This window comes from Octopus bimaculoides, chromosome 2, assembly GCF_046866305.1.
Source record: "Octopus bimaculoides isolate indiv1 chromosome 2, ASM4686630v1, whole genome shotgun sequence".
Classification (NCBI taxonomy): Eukaryota; Metazoa; Mollusca; class Cephalopoda; order Octopoda; family Octopodidae; genus Octopus; species Octopus bimaculoides.
Window position 1 is genome coordinate 1216376 of NC_142929.1, and position 17242 is coordinate 1233617.

Here is a 17242-nt window from a genome sequence, read left to right on the forward strand (position 1 = left end):
CTCTATGCTCTACTCTATACTTTGTATATATTTTGTTAATATAATACACTTTATAAGAGGGTTGTGCATTTTAAAGAAGTGTGATATCTGTTTCAGTGAAAACCTGTGATTTATTACGGCTTCGTAGAGTATGCTTATTTCAATTCTTTATTCTTTTGGTCATATATCTTATAACTGTGAAGGCAGGAAGGCGTCATTTGATCTGGGCTGAGTCTGAGGTAGTAAACATTAAGAAATCTATCTTCCTGTGTAGCCAAAACAATTTTTCCTTGTACGATTCGCTTTGATTTTGTTTGGGTGTGTGTTGTGTCTGATTCGTTTTGAAATGTCTATTATGAGAGCTAAGTGTACATATTTTAAGGAATGTTTCTTACTGATTTCTCGATCGCTTAACTACTATCTGTATATTGTACTTTTCTGTTATAAATTGTCGCCACATAACACTGAAATGTGCTACAAAATCCGAAAACAGAGACAAAATGACCCCCCGCCAAACAAAAAAACAACAACATAAAACAACATACGAAGACATTTGTAGATGAGACAGCATTAATCTCCAAAATTTTCCACAAAAATAAGCGATAAATAATACATGTCACACTCTTAGCAAAGCACAGTTCTAAAATAAATACACAAATATACATTTATTAGAAACAGAAATGACCGTGCAGTTAATGACTTAAAATCAACGTCGACAGTAACATTATTCAAATCGTATTTACTCTACCTATTGAAGAGGGGTAAAACACAGGAACTTTTGTTCATTCTGAAGATAAGATGCAAAGACCAATAAACGTTGATAATGGATTTAGGAACATTATCGGACCAAACAAACTACAACGAACTGATGTGAAAACGCGAAACCTTGATTATAATGAGAAAAGTGAGACAGTCTTCGGTACAATACAACGTCTAAAAGAAAAGCCATTTAGTATATATGAGGAAAAAAAAAACAATAAATAAATTTCATGGTTACAGAAAGAAATCAAAATCAAAATATACGACACAAATTTGGTAGAAATCGATCAAAGGACAAATAAAGGAGTCTTTTTTTTTGTGGTGAATTTTAGATTATCGGGAGAGATCTGTGATTGGTGGAATCGTACTCGGAATTACAGGATTGTAAAGCAGTTTTTTTCTCTTTTACCTACAAAACCATGTTTGCATCAATTACACTGATACGTGGGCGCGCGCATACATACCTACATATCACTGATTTATTGCCAGAATAAATATATATGTGTGTGTCTATTTCTATGTATATATGAATTACGTACAAATTCGTGTGTGTGTGTGTTAGTGCGAATGTCTGGAGAGAGAGAGAGAGAGAGAGAGAGAGAGAGAGAGAGAGAGAGAGAGAGAGAGAGAGAGAGAGAGAGAGGGGAGAGAGAGAGGGAGAGAGAGAGAGAGAGAGAGAGAGAGAGAGAGAGAGAGAGAGAGAGAGAGAGAGTAGATCTCTTTATAATACTGATGCTAAATCATAGTCAGCGGGGAATTATGAGAACCTTCATTGATTGTTTCTAGTTGTATAAACGAAATTCTAGTCTTGTTAGAAATACTTTATAAATCGTTTTGTTTCCTTCGAGGTCGGAATATTTTATTCCGAATGTTTGTTTGGCTTGTTGCTACTATTGTTATTTAAACTGTTGCAAACGATATTAACGAAATTACTTTTATTCTTCAGGATTGGTGGGAAATTGTAGAATAATTATATTTCTCAGACAACACAGTCTTTACCTCTTGTCAAATAATACATACCACATACCAGCCTGGTAGGTTTAGAAGAGCCATCACTGAATGTGCCTGTTTAGAATACCACCATGTGGATATGGTAAAATTATGGGAATGGAAAGAACCAATCAGTTGAATACCAAGCTGAATGATTTGCTCAAATTTATAGACGTACAATAACTTTCTAAGCTTAAGCTGTGCTTGATCTTATTTTCCCTTTCGACCTTCAAATTTTGCATCCCTGATTTCAAATTCATTGTGGATCGTTGCCCATTTCATTGGCCATATAATTTGTAATATTCGCGAATTATTAAATAAGATGAAACCAAACTTCGTAAACGCTAGTTTCAAACTTCTGTGTTACTCTGAATCTATTTCTCTTTACATTAAGTTTAACTGGAGACAAGCCTTTCTTCGTCGCGCAACAAGGAATTGTTTTCGTTTCTAATTACTACTTACCTCATTTTAACATTTATTTGCATAATTTATCTCTCTGTGCCAGTAGCTTTATACAGTCTGTCATATGAAAAATTGAAGTCCAAATATTATTTAAGCATACAAATGTAGTATACAGTAATTATGTATTGAAGCCTTGTACTTTTTCTATAGGTTTCTTTTGCTGAATCGCTAATTTACGGAGACGTCAACAAACTAACAAGGGTTACCAAAAGGTGATGGAGAGAGACAAAGACACACACACACACATACTGATTCCGTCTACCAAATCTATTCACAAGGCTTTGGTCGGGGGCTATAGTAAGACACTCGCTCTCGGTGTCACGCAATGGGACAGAACCCGGAACCATGTGGTTGGGAAGCAAACTACTTAGCACATACAATGGTCCATTACATACTTTTCTGTATTGTTGTAAATTTCACTTACAGCTATTTCCAGTTATCACTATAGGTTCATTATTGATAGGTTGACTACTGGAAACAGCTGTAAGTGAAATTTACTATTATAAAGAAAAAATGTAACGACCATTATTTATGCGTGTTTAAAAACCGGTATAACTGGAGCACAACCATGGATTTACAATATATAATGCTCATGAACTATAGCCTGAATACGCGGAGTTCGTTAATCCAATCAATACTGTTTGCCTGGTGTACTAACAGAGAACTTAAAAGCTAGTTTGCTCGGATTGATAATCCCTCACTCATAACTCTATTTTATATATATATATATATATATATATATATATATATATATATATATATATATATATATATATATATATATATATATATATATATATATATATACACATACTTACATATGTGTATGTGTGTGTAGAGAGAGAGAGAGAGAGAGAGAGAGAGAAAAGGAGGGGATAGAAAGAGATGCGTGTGTGTGCCAATTAATTTTGAGAACGCCCAGGTATATTTTTCTATGTAAATTTCTAACCAACTAAATTAGCATGTGTTGCATTTTTTATAATGTGTTAGAGTTTAAGGATAAAGTATAGAATGGCTGGTTTTGTTCTTATAACACTGTAATGCATAGTGCAAAATCCAGTTGATTCTATCGGCAAATGGATAGAATCTCATTTATCATTCATCATCAGGAAAATCATAACTTTTTAGGGGATGGATGTTAGATCACATGATATCAAATGCTTGAATTAGATTCCATTTTGTTTCAAAACTACATGGTTTACCGTCGGAAATCTTTCTCCAAAATATATCAGAATAAATCTCGAATGTGTGTGGAATTCTTACTAGATTTTATGTTTGATACATTTTGCAATAATTCTGAACGAAGTTGTTCAGATAGATGTAAAATTGTTTGTAAGAGACAGCTTTTCAATTGAAATTTTGTAAGGAAGCAGATAATTCCATTACCTTGCTTGTGATGTCGTTTGAAGTTGATATGAACATCAGTGAGATACTGTTAGCGATAGATTTTCCACATCATGACTCCAATAAATCTTTTGCGCTTAAGTAATGGTAAGAATATATTGTGAATGCAATTAAACGTTTGCAGCATTCAAAACCTACATTAAAGCAAAGCTTTTTTACATATTCGTATTTGTAGTTCTATTAGTGTGTGCGTATGTGTGTGTGTATGGAGACTGTATTGATCAAAAGTAGTACTTACAAGATAAAGTAATAGAGGATAAGAACTAGATATAAGATAGAAGCTATACCTAATTCATTTACTTTTCAGACAATATTGATTCATTTCCTGAACTATACGCAGATTTACGCGACATACCAAGAGAGTACTATACTGATATTTTTCCTACATCTAAGCAACACAAGTGATATAAATTGCCTGGAACTGGGATCGAAATCAGAAACCTAGCTCGATGAAAACTTATTTAACAACCGTGCTCGTCACAAGAAATGCCAATGTCAAAGCTGTCAGTGAGTCAAGGATCGGGCTGGAATTATCATATAAGGTCAAAAAGCCTTTACGACTTGTGCTGATACTTCGGTAAGCTTATCTGTCGCCGACAACCTTCAGGAGGCTATGAAATAAGCACGCATTATATATTAAGAAGTAATCCAGTCGCCATCCCCTTGTGGTGAAATTACAAATCAATTATATTTCTCTGCTTTTTATAGATCACAAATATTTTCATTTACTTATATGTGTCACTATGTATATTAGGTTGTGTTGTTTCGTGAAATCATTCATGTGTTTGCCATTTCTATTAATGTTTTAGTTGAAAATGAAGAGTGGAAATGCTGGTCGTGGCCGGCAATTAAAAACATGTTGTGTGCTGGGATTGCACTGATTGTGTTAGACAGTAGTGACTGTTGTTTCCCAACAGAGTAATTCTCAAGTTTACTTAAGTTGCAGAAGTCTAAGTGTCTTATTCCTTACTTTGGCTGTTCTGAAAGTTTATTATGTTGTAAAGTGTATATTTTACACTTTATTGGGATCTTGACAATGCTGCATAGCGAAAACCCTGGTTCAAATCACATGACATCTATTTTTTCCTGAAGAACTCTGGGAGTAAATAGATTCACATTATTTGCACTCCGACGATTACGACGATGAGGGTTCCAGTTGATCTGATCAACGAACACGGCTAGATCCTGAAATTAGCGTGCAAATGGCTGAGCACTCCATGGACACACGTGCCCTTAACATACAGATTGCATCTGTGAAGTTCGTGTTGGCCGGTTTTCCTTTCTTTCTTTGTAAATCCCACTTTCACCAGATTGCTGCTTCGGCATTTACTAACATGACCGAGTGCACCAAAGTTTATTGGTTACTCTCCCCAGACACAACAGAATGACAGTTTATTATCAGGGTAAAGGAGTTGCAGGTTTCCAGCGTTGGTGCTGTTATTTAACTAAAAACAGTGAAACAGGCCATGATCTTAACGACGTCAAGATTCCAGTTGATCATTCCAGCCTGATCCTTGTTAGTTTATCACTTTTCGTCACGCCGGGAGGTAGCTGTGCTGAGATATGTGCAAGTCAACGAAAGAAAGATGATTCATGACTTTACATTTGTAGGTTGTTAATCACAAACAACTGTTATGCTCGTAGCAGCAATGGGTGTGTACCATTCTTCCTTTTCCCCTTGAAAGGTGACCTACAGTATATTCGTAATCTAGATTCATTTGAAGTTATATTTGTTCAGTTTCGAGCAAACTGGTAAACATAGCAATTATAAATAAACAGAAAATGATCTCGTAATGGAATATTGCGCTTCTTCTACAAGTATAGAATGATTAAGTAAAGAATATGATCTGAAATCATGTTCTTAATAAGAAGACAAAATGAATTTTCTTTTGTTTTGTTATTATTTTCAACGACTTTCTTTCTGATTAACTTCATATCTTTAACAAAATTATTATGGTCGCATTTTCTGATATTTTGCCATGTATTAATGATCTAACGACTTTCTCTGAAAGTGAAGTTGCAGCGTAGCTTTGTTAACTAAATTGTTAAACAGTTGATTCTGTAAAGTTACCGTACTTAAGCTTTTGTTCTTCAGTGTTTTCGCTAATTGTCTGTGACATTCGTTCTTTCACCATAGAAGTAGAACGTCCTTTTCTATCTCTTCTGATTCGGAGCGATGAATCGTCTGCCTCACTTGTAATAGAACAATATTCCTTACAAATCTTCATTTTTTATTCAATTCGCATTTGTTTACACTTCTTCATTCATAGTATCTTATTAGCTGCGATCTTTTCTATCATTTAATTAGTTGTATCTTTCATATTGTTGATATTTCAGCGAAGCTTTTTGTCATTTGTAGGTTAACTAGTTATTCCTTACTAACCAGCATACTGTCAGTTATGTTCTCGTTAACTATTCTCCTTCCTCTTGTCTGAGAATATACTCTTTGATATCTCGTTTAATGATTAACTCTGGTTTGTCTAAATTGGATTCAACATATGCCTTGTCATTGGAACCACTTTTCAATTACGGCTTTCATTGTATATTCCCGGAATTTAACATTTGGGTTTCAATTTGTACAGAAATTTTGGTTGATCTCAGTATTTTATGCTCACATTATAATTAAGTATAATAAGTAGAAACTGTGATTAAACGCAACTGCAAACACCCGAATGCTTAAAACCAAACTTATCCGCCTTAAATAACCGGCATTAAAGAAAAACAAAAATTCTCTCAAAATTACATCTTTGAAATCAACTTGAAATAGTTACGTAAAACAATAGGCGGAAATAATATAACAGTGAAAATTAGAAGCTGTTTAGAAATCCGATTTTGAAAACGAAGGTTAGGCGAAAATATAGCTTCTTAGAATTATCTGACAATAAAAGATTTTGAAAAATCATCTCTCCAAAGCATAACAATGTTTTCAACAACATCCAAAATTCGTCATTTGGCAGACGGAAATTGTAGGCAATGCTCACCTACACCAGCTTCTTACAAAGTACGTAGGGCGCTCCTTATTGGCAAAAGAAAATGTTGCTAGACGCCAACAGATGACTCTTCTAGCAATTTATAAGGAACCACCGAAAAGAATCATTGAACACTTACAAAAAAAAAAAATGAAAAAGAAAATAATAATCCCTCGAGAGTAGAAGGGGTTAGGGTTAGGGTTAGGTGTTCGGCCAAATTAAATGCGACAATTTTCCAGCCCCTTGTTAAAATAATGCTACCGGATAATGTGAAAGTACACAAAAGGAGTATGCTATATTTGACCGATGCATGACGATAACTATAACCGAAGAGTATTTCCAATAAAATCACCGCTCTAAAGATGACGAATGACTAGATTAAACCTTTTAATTGCCCCACCATTTCTAGTTTGTCAAAATGGAAGTGGTACATGCATTTGATCGCACCTATGAACTATGAGACTGTACTAAAAGTAGACAACAACATGCAAGCTTCTTAGAAATATTTTCTGGAAAATGATTGGACAATTGATTGATCTCATCCCGGCAGATTTTAATACTGCCATTATCAATCTCCGTGAGACCGCTCAACCTGCTATAGGTGGCGGTCAAATCATATATTGCAGTCTTTAAAATAAAGTGCACATTAGATGACTGTAGTCGCTGAATATAGAAAATAATCGAGTGGTTTGGCCAATTTATTCGATCAGAGTTGGCCGTTGGCTAAAGTATTACGAAAGCATTCTCGATAACAGCATGCGTGTCTGCTACACGTTTGCGTTGGTTATGACTTGCAAACAAAAGTTAACTCAAATGGTCGCCGCAATAACATCTTCTCAATTGCATCAAATTTCGAACTTAATAAACTTGAACAAAAGCGGCAAAAAAGGGGTGACATGGAGATAAAGCAAGCATAGAGCTTGACTTTATGTGGCCTACTCTGTAGTTGAGTGCTCATTTCAATGAAAAGAAATTATGCTGCCTGAGATGGCGAAATGCAAAGTGAAAGCATAAACAGCAACATTTTCAGTAGAACATGTTTTCACTACTGGATATATTGAAAAGAGGATTCGCAATTCTCAGTTCTTGCCATGTTCGGCCAAACTTTGTTGCATACTACATAGTGTCTCTTTAGTTGATTTCTAGCGATGCACGACCCCAGTGCAATGAGCGAGAGCCATACGTTATGAGGGGCACTAAAAACGTTTTAATAGTATATACATTATTTATGTTACTGAGACACGTTGCTGTTAACTCTGTCAAAAAACTCTGTTTTGCAGTCTTCTTCATTCAGTTTTCAAAGACGTCCAGTTATTTCTGGAAATCTTCTTGAGCTACTTCCCCCGCCCCACGAAAAAGTCCTAATTTATCTGCATCCTTCCCAATTTCATATCAAAAAATAGAAATATAGGAAACACAATTCTCGAATCGATAGCTGTATCCTTTTCATTATCATTAAAAATAATAATACAAATGCATGTATAATTAAAACTTCAGTGCGAATCTAGAAAGTAGCAATACTAAACACCAACACTAACCACATGGAGTACTTCCAATACATTACAAACAAAAAATCCCATATTCCATCTTTGTTTTCTTCTCTTCTTTATAAGAGAAAAGGTTTATCGTTCGATATGTAGCTCAAATCACAAGGGGACATAACAAACCCTGTAATTATTTTCAATTAACCTTAGAAGGCTTCGATGGAACGAGGAAGGAGGCCATATTTTCGATGGCCAAATCGTTTTTTATAATTGTTGGTCACGTGCTTATTTAATGTAACCAATGATTCGTTGAGTATTAGGAATTCTGTTACCATTCGTCTGCCTCCACATCCTTGCAATCTCTCCCTTCACGAGATTTTTAAATTTTTGAAAACCGTAAATCTCTGAAGCTCTCGACATTAATTATTTCATATATTGTTTTGAGTCAAAACTTTTGCAATATTTTGGCAACTTGAGACAGAAACGTTAGCACGCCGGGCGAAATGCTTAGTGGTATTTCGTCTGTCTTTACGTTCTGAGTTCAAATTCCGCCGAGGTCGACTTTGCCTTTCATCCTTTCGGGGTCGATGAATTAAGTACCATTTGCATACTGGGGTCGATCTAATCGACTGGCCCCCACCCCTAACATTTCGGGCCTCGTGCCTAGAGTAGAAAAGAAAATTTTGGCAACTTACTTGCTTTATTCGAGAAGTTACAACAAAAGCAGCCTAGCTTTCGAAGTAGAGACCATTGCTTGTTGCACCGTCTGAAGCCACTTTTTTGCCAGTTCTTTGATCCCATGATGATACCAGTTCTTGTCCTTCAAAGCGATGAAATCCTTCACTAAAGCATCATGGTCGCAGGAAGTGAACCATGGATCGGAACAAGTAATAATCCGAGGGAGATATTTTCCGGAAGCTGTGGTTAAGCAAGGGCCAGCTTCCGGAACCTTCCGCCTAATATGGCCGTTTCGACCGCATTGTGATACTCTTCGTCCGGAGGAATTCTCTACAATTTCATTCCGGACGGTCTGACCATCGATGCAAACATGTACTCCGAAGAGCTGGAGCGGATGTATACCACTATGCGGCAAAAATACCCGGGATTAGATTGCGGAAAATGAGATTTTCTGCAGCAAGACAACGCAGGTCCTCATATCGCTCGGACGACCCGGAATAAACTCCAAGACCTTGAGGTAATTAAACTGATGCTACACTCATGATACAGCCTGGTTCTAGATTACCCGAATTCTTGCAATTTCCGATCCATGGCTCACTTCCTGCGATGGCGACGCTTCATCAACCAAGAAGAAGTGGAAACTTCAATGAAGGAGTTCTTCGCCTCGAAAGACAAGAAATGGTATCCGCGTGGGGTCAAAGAACTAGCAGAGACAGGTGGCTTCAGACGGTGCAATATGATGGCCTCTACTTTGACTACTGGGCTGCTTTTATTGTAACTTGATGAATAAAGCAAATAAGTCACCAAAATATTGCAAAAGTTTTGACTTAGAACAATAATTTCAGTCCATCTCTTACCAATGTATTTAGTCCACTGCATAATATTTCTCAATCTTTATTCATATACGTTGCCATGTTTTACTCTAACTGTTGTGCACAGCAATTTCTCTCTTATTTCAATTCTTAAATAAATACAACAGGAATTTGTGTTCTTTAAGCAAATTCAAAATAATATTAGAATACTTGTGGCTGTGAATTATCACTCACATCATTAGCAGCATCCAAAAAAAAAACCGCTCCGGTGCAAATCAATGGAACAGGATGTTATTGTCAAAACATTATACAACGCAATCTACAGAAGTGATAGTCCTGGCGACAAAAATGTAAGCAGTGTGGATGGTAGAGTCTTCTATAATATAATACAAAACTAGTGGAATGTTCTCAAAACCTCGTGGACATAACGGACTGAACAAAATGCGCTGAGGCCGCGAAAATAAAGTGTGCACAGAAGTGAAAGTTATGCAGCAGATATAACAAGGAACACGAAGCAAGAGAACACAACAAACAATCCCTCATCGCTCTGCATGAAATGAGTGGCCCACAATATGTTTACCGCAAGTACACTGATGCAAACGTTTGTGCCGCTCAATTGGATGTAAATGTGATCAAGGACTTTGTAATTAAAATCTGGACTATTCCAACTGATAACAGTTCCTGTATCAAGAGCCGAAATTATCGAAATCAACAGCAAGAAGGCAGAGGTTTATCATCGATAGAGAAAGTCGTTCATTTAAGTTCACATTCTTTTTGCGAACATCTGTGAACGAGTAATCGTCAATATACATTCAAATATGTTTTGCGTGGAACAATTAACATGATAGGAGTTGAGAAGGAACCGCTCGGAAATTATTCCCTGATGTATGACCAAAAACACCACATTACTGTACTGAATATCGGCTGAAAAACTTTCTGATTATAAGTAAGAGGTAATGCATCATTACGTTGTGAGGAACCTTGAAAGTAACAGTAATATAAATAATCAAAATGGTTAGCGGTATTGCATTCGTCTTTACGTTCTGAGTTCAAATTCTGCCGTGGTCTACTTTGCCTTTCAACCTTTCTGGGTCAATATAATAAGTACCAGCTGAGCACTGAGATCGATGTAAACGATTTACCTCCTCCACAAAATTGCTGGCCTTGTGCCAAAATTTGAAGTCACTATCGATCATCACAGTAGTATATCTGGGACAAAAGAAGGTTTATTTGGGTTTCATTTTGAAGGCTATAATTTTACCAGGCACGAAGAATAAATAGCAACGAAATACTTGATATGTAAAATAAATAGCAATGCACGTAAACCACTATCATGCAACAATCGATGCAAATTTTGTTGCAGCATAAATACCATAGAGTCTGATAGTAATGAACTAAAACGCCTTCCCGTTTAATTAACATACTTAGAAAATATGTTTCAAAATAACTTCCCTTAAGACAAATTTAGCTTGTTTTGAGAGACTTTGAAACATTGATCGGGACGTTTAGAGTTATTCGCTGAGAAAATATCAAATTAGTCTTGTTTAGACATTTCTGAGACGTATGAATTTCTGTTTGTTATTAGTGTTTTTCGAAGATGTTTGTCCAGGTTTTGTCACATTCTATATATATTGTTGATTAGTATGCAATTTCAATACAAGTTATGTCTGCAGTAAAAGTTTCTTATTGCATGCTTAAGAAAACATCAAATGAGATATAATAAAATATATAGAAAACAGTTCTATTCCTTTCTAGAGACATCAAACGCGTCGTTAGGGAATATGAACGAGTCTAGGCAAAAGAAAAGTTAAAAGCTAAAACAGATCAATTGTTTCAAAGTCTTGACACTGTCTTCGAGATAATTTTACATTGATCTGTAAGACAGACAGTTGATGCATAGAACATTGCCTCCAAGACCTTTGAAATGTCAACCACCAATTGAATAATGTAAAATTGTTTAATATTCAACTTTATTGTTTGCTTCATATCAATTGCCGACTCATTTTGAAATGTAGATGAAGAAGTGATATAAACATTGATTATCACGTTTTGTAAATGAATATGCGAGTTTTTACGAAGTGTAATGTGCATCCCTACGGATAGTGGTATAAATATATTGTATGCTAATGTGCCTGATAACAACATCGTATGGAATCCTGTATCGCTTCTACGATAAACTTCTCTTTAATTTCAATTAGTATACATACGTACATACATACGCACGCATCTCTATAAATGGATATGTGAACCTATGTGTGTCAGAGTGTGTATGTCTACGTTGTACATGTGTGTTAGTGTATGTGGGTGTTCAATAAGCGGTTTTACGAAAACAAAAATTATTCCTCTTAGGAATACAATAAATTAGCCTCAGTTCAACAGAAACACTTGAACTACTTCACGACTGCGTTGGCTGGCTGGTTGGTTGGTTGGCTGGATTCTCACAGAGGGATTTGTCGTAATGTATACTTTACAAATAATGTTTGTAAAATGCATACTGATAAATATTAATGAAGAAAACGAGTTTTTTCTTGGCTCAACAGAATCACACATATTTTATTTTACAAATTTACCTACTCTGGGGAGTGAAAAGCAAATTGTCGTATCATTAAAATATATTAAAGAATGCACAAGATTTTAATGAATTTAGTCCAATACTTCACAACTTTTAATCGATCTACAGGTCCTCGTTATGTTAGAGCGATTAGCATCGATGCTAAAACAATACACAATTAAAGTTACAGAAAAAAAGATGTAATCCCCTGGCAATCTCTGGTTTTGCCTTTTGTCTTTACTCGATTCAGTCATTAGACTGCGGCTCATTCTATAAGTTTCCTTTGCAAGGTATGGTGGGAACAAGAAAAAAGACATAAGCATATACGTGTACAAATATATGCATACATACATACATACATACATACATACATGCATACATAATAGGCTTCTTTCAGTTTCCGATCACCAAATGAATACTGTCTTGTTTATAATTATACTAATTTCTATTTTTCTGTATTTTCTTTTGTATTTTGCAGGCTGACTTAGTTAACCTGTGCGTGAAAATATTTCCATGCTGCATTTGCTTAAAGAGGCTAATGAGACGAAGAATAAGCATGTCCACCTATGATACGGGTGTCTTCCGCCGGCAAAGTGCCATTCACTACAAGGCAAGAACGCGTACAGCTTTCACTAATACGACACCGAACGGAAATATGCGATCGGCGTTTCAGCCACACAAGTTCCACGCCATCGATATGAGAATGGAGCAAATAGAATAAAATTGAAAGCACGAACTTATCAAAGGAAATTATCACTGTACGCATAGATACATATATATGCACACATATATGTATTCATAAATACACACACACACACACACATTTATACTTACATATACATATATATGCATATACATACATGACTTTGTACGCTTTTATGTGTGTGTGTGAGTGTGTGTGTGTGAGTGTGTGTGTGTGAGAGTGAGGGAGTGCATATTATGTTTGTTAGGTTTATGGTTTTGTGATGTGTGCATATAACTGTAGTTGGGAGTTCCGTTAGAACCGGAGCGAACCGGTATTAATGAAAGATTTTCAATGCGTCGAGTGGAAGGTATGCTCATTTATTATGATAATAGTGACTCTTAGAGAATTGCAACAGGAAAGTCCCATGTGTGTGTGTGTGTGTGTATGTGTGTGAAGTATGTATACACATTTATTTTTACCCATTTATGTATATATATCCATGCAATTAACGATTCATGAAAAGTATACACGTAAAAACACATCTATTAGGGCATGCAACTGAAATTTGCTCCTTACAGCTCTTTCTATGTATGAGTGTTTGAATGTGTGAAGGTTTATTTAGCACTGTCTTCAGGACACTTTTGTGAGTCTTAATGGCTCGTATCACTGTCCGAGACAGTTTGGGAGTCATAACAGTCGATTCTCTCTCTAATTTCATGGCGATAAGTAGATAGGAAAGAATACATTGACAGTCTATAATGGAGATAGTATTTCCAGTATTTTTTCTCGATAACTAATTCAATTTGAGTACATAGTCAAAATCTGATCTCTCATTTTGACATAAATCTTTCCATTTCTTTGCGCAGTTCTTCGTTTTGCGGGTCATTAGGCCATATAAAATGGTAAATAAAGATTTTACATAAATCTATATCTATATCTACATCTCTCGCTCCTTCTCCCTCTCACTCTCCATATATGTATGTGTGTGTGTAAGTGTATATATATATGTATACAAGTGCATATATATGTATATATATATATATATATATATATATATATTGCATGTATGTAAGTGTTTATGTATATATATACTTGTGTGTGTGTGTGTATACATACAATCATAAATGCATACATACATATCTCTATTGGCAAGAAGCCTTGAAATGAAACTGAATAATGACATACATAAACATATTCTATAGCCTCCCCCTATCTTTTGTTACATCCTCAAAATAGTGACCAGTGTCATCTCCACACACCATTCTAGTCCTATTTGTGCGCTTGGGTGTTTTATCATATTTCTGTCCCTCTTTCCTCTGTCTATTAACGCTACGTCAATAAAATTAACTGCTCAAATTTCACCGATCTTCTGCACTTGACTTCCCAATACACTTATCATTCAGAAGTTACCTAGACATCACTAGACTCATACTAAGTCTATATGCATACTCATGGAGCACATCATACTCTGATAGGGATATAGTAATGTAGTCCCTTCAAACAGCTTGGCAACAAATTCAACACACGCATATCAGAATGTGACCCACTGCTTATGAACGTCACGAAGTTAGAAACTTCGGAGCCATTACAAAAGCTGTTTCATAATATGTACTTCGTGCTGGTGCCAAGATACATCGTCGAAGTTGCATCTGAAAGAGTTCCTCTCCTTTTCAAGTCCACAAAATATTGCAATCCTGATCGGGTGTTTATTCAGTACAATTCCAATAAGAAATCCTCATTAGAATAATTTCACACAGCGCCATGGAGAGATTAGGCAGAACCGAACTTTACGTTAATAAAACTATGTTTCTGAGATATTTTAACTTTTAAAAGGAAAATTCACTGCAGTTACACTGAAGAAAAAGGATATGTATATATATATATATATATATATATATATATATATATATATATATATATATATATATATATATATATATAAACCCTTATCCTGTTACTTCGATCCACCATCTATGTTAGAAAACACAAGTTGAAACCAAAGCAACATGTTCACTGATACCAGTCTGTCGCTCTTAATGTTCTTATGCTTCCTGCTCTGTGCATATCTCACTACCGACAAGAAACGCTGGCCTCTCCTTATCCAATAAACGCTTTTCCATCTTCTTCCTCTCCAAAATTGCATTCCTCTGGGACAAACTTCCTGTCCCTCTTTACGGGTATCAATGTAAAGTAGTTGAAATTGAACATCTACATCGGCCTCACCAGTATGGAGGACTTGCATAGTTAATATTATGAAAGAGAGATAATGAAGAGAGGGAAAAGTAGAAGGTAGAGAGAGAGAGAGAGAGAGAGAGAGAGAGAGAGAGAGAGAGAGAGAGAGAGAGAGAGAGAGAGAGAGAGAGAGAAGTGAAATGGAAATGAATATAGATTTGTTTTCGTCTGTGTAGCTGTAAGAACAAATTATATATATATACATACATGCATTATATATTATATTATATATATATATATATATATATATGTATATTGTTAAATATGCGTGTTCCTATCTTGCATGTATATATATATATATATATATATATATTGTGTGTGTGTGTGTATATATATTTATATGCATATATATATATTTGTATGTATGTATATGCATGTATATATAGAAATGAATACATATAGACATATATATGTACATACATACATATATGTGAGTGTGTGTGTGTGTGTGTGTGTGTGTGTGTGTGTGTGTGTGTGTGTGCGTATTATAAAGGTGTATCTGGGCGCGTGTTCCTGGATATATTTTTCTCTGTGTCCTTTTGCCAAAGCATGATTTTGGAACCAGAATCGAAAAGCTAAAAAACCTAATCTTATGACGAGCATGTTGCCCGCTAGTCGTAGACATGTATATACTGAATTTTACTTACGCGTGATAATATAATTACGTGTATATGTATGATTGCGATTGTATGTCCGGCAGTATTTCTGCTTCGAAACAGCTGTGAGTGAACGTATATAGTTCATTTGTATTAGTTTGTGTGCCTAATATGACAAAAGGAAATACGATTTCTACGAGACTCAGCTATTGTTGCATTACTCCTAAATGCGTTGGAAATTTCAAATAAAACATCAAATATTCATATTGTATGGGAAAGTATCAAGTTTAATCGAAGAAGAAAATTTAAGACAAAAGTATATATTTAAAATTATTATTTATATAAGAATATAAACACGTACCAAAATATATGACATTCAACTATATGTTTATGTGTGGGCGTGTGAGAGTGTAGGCGTGTGTAAAGAATTAAATCCATATTTACAACGTGTGTGTGTGTGTGTGTGTGTGTGTGTGTGTGTGTGTGTACAGGTTTCGCTTGTGCAATATGTCAAAGATAATAATTATCTTTTCAACATTAAGTTTCTTGTTTTGTCCATTCATTGATATTCATTTCAATATACGTTGTTATGAAACACTATTACACTTTATTCACAACCCCTTCCAATTTCTTTTCTCTGTTTTTGTTTATTTTTACTGTTGCAGCTGTTGATTAATTTTTAATGATTGTTTAATCAGTTTCGATATTTTTTGTGATTTATTACGATTTCTCATGTTGCGTTGTTGTCTTTAAGTAAAGAAAGGAATCTTAAGAAGTATTCTTATTTCATAAATGTTAGTTTCTACAAGTACTTTTCGGTCGATTAGCTCAAATAGAAACCCACAATTTCTGGGAATTTATTAGTCAACATTATTTAGAAATCTGTTAACATTTATTATGTGCAATGTTTGGTAATTGTGTTCTTTTTTCCTTTTTGAGTTTTGTTAAAAAAAAAAGAATAACTGAATAAATCATATCTACTAAATGCAAACACAACTTTTCTTATTATTTATTTCACTTCAATGTATGTTTTATTATTTTTGTAATAATTTTTTCTTTCTATGCAACAGCATTTGATGTATTACATAAAATAAAGAGAAAAATGAGCATGTCGGGATGGGGGAAAATGCAATTTTGCGGTGGGAATATTAATCTTAGACAAAATTTTAAATATTTTCTTGTCATACAAAATCCGGAGCACCAATGAGATTCTTCCTTGCCAATTTCGTTATACCAATTTCTGGTTAGTTCTAATACGTGATATACTTATTAAAAAACTTAAACCAAATATCATATTATTTTCTTGTATAGACACAATTCTAACATTTTCTTTCTCTCTCTCTCTCTCTCTCTCTCTCTCTCTCTCTCTCTCTCTCTCTCTCTCTCTCTCTATCTATCTATCTACATACATTTATATATACTCTCTCTTTTACTCTTTTACTTGTTTCAGTCATTTGAATGTGGCCATGCTCGAGCATCGCCTTTAGTCGAGCAAATCGACCCCAGGACTTATTCTTTGGGTGCCTAGTACTTATTCTATCGGTCTTTTTTGCCGAAGCGCTAAGTTACGGGGACGTAAACACACCAGCTTCGGTTGTCAAACAATGTTGGGGGACAAACACAGACAAACAAATGCATACA

At 35.0% G+C, this 17242-nt stretch overlaps 1 protein-coding gene across 1 annotated transcript in view; it reads left to right on the forward strand.

The window, feature by feature from the left end:
• Nucleotides 1-15127, forward strand: part of LOC106879778 (substance-K receptor) — a 323360-nt gene extending 308233 nt beyond the window's left edge. Inside the window, exon 3 of the mRNA XM_052975251.2 lies at nucleotides 12567-15127. Within this exon, the coding sequence (XP_052831211.1) occupies nucleotides 12567-12809 (243 nt within the window). The 3' untranslated portion in view covers nucleotides 12810-15127. The remainder of the gene's footprint in view (nucleotides 1-12566) is intronic.
• Nucleotides 15128-17242: the final 2115 nt, after the last annotated feature.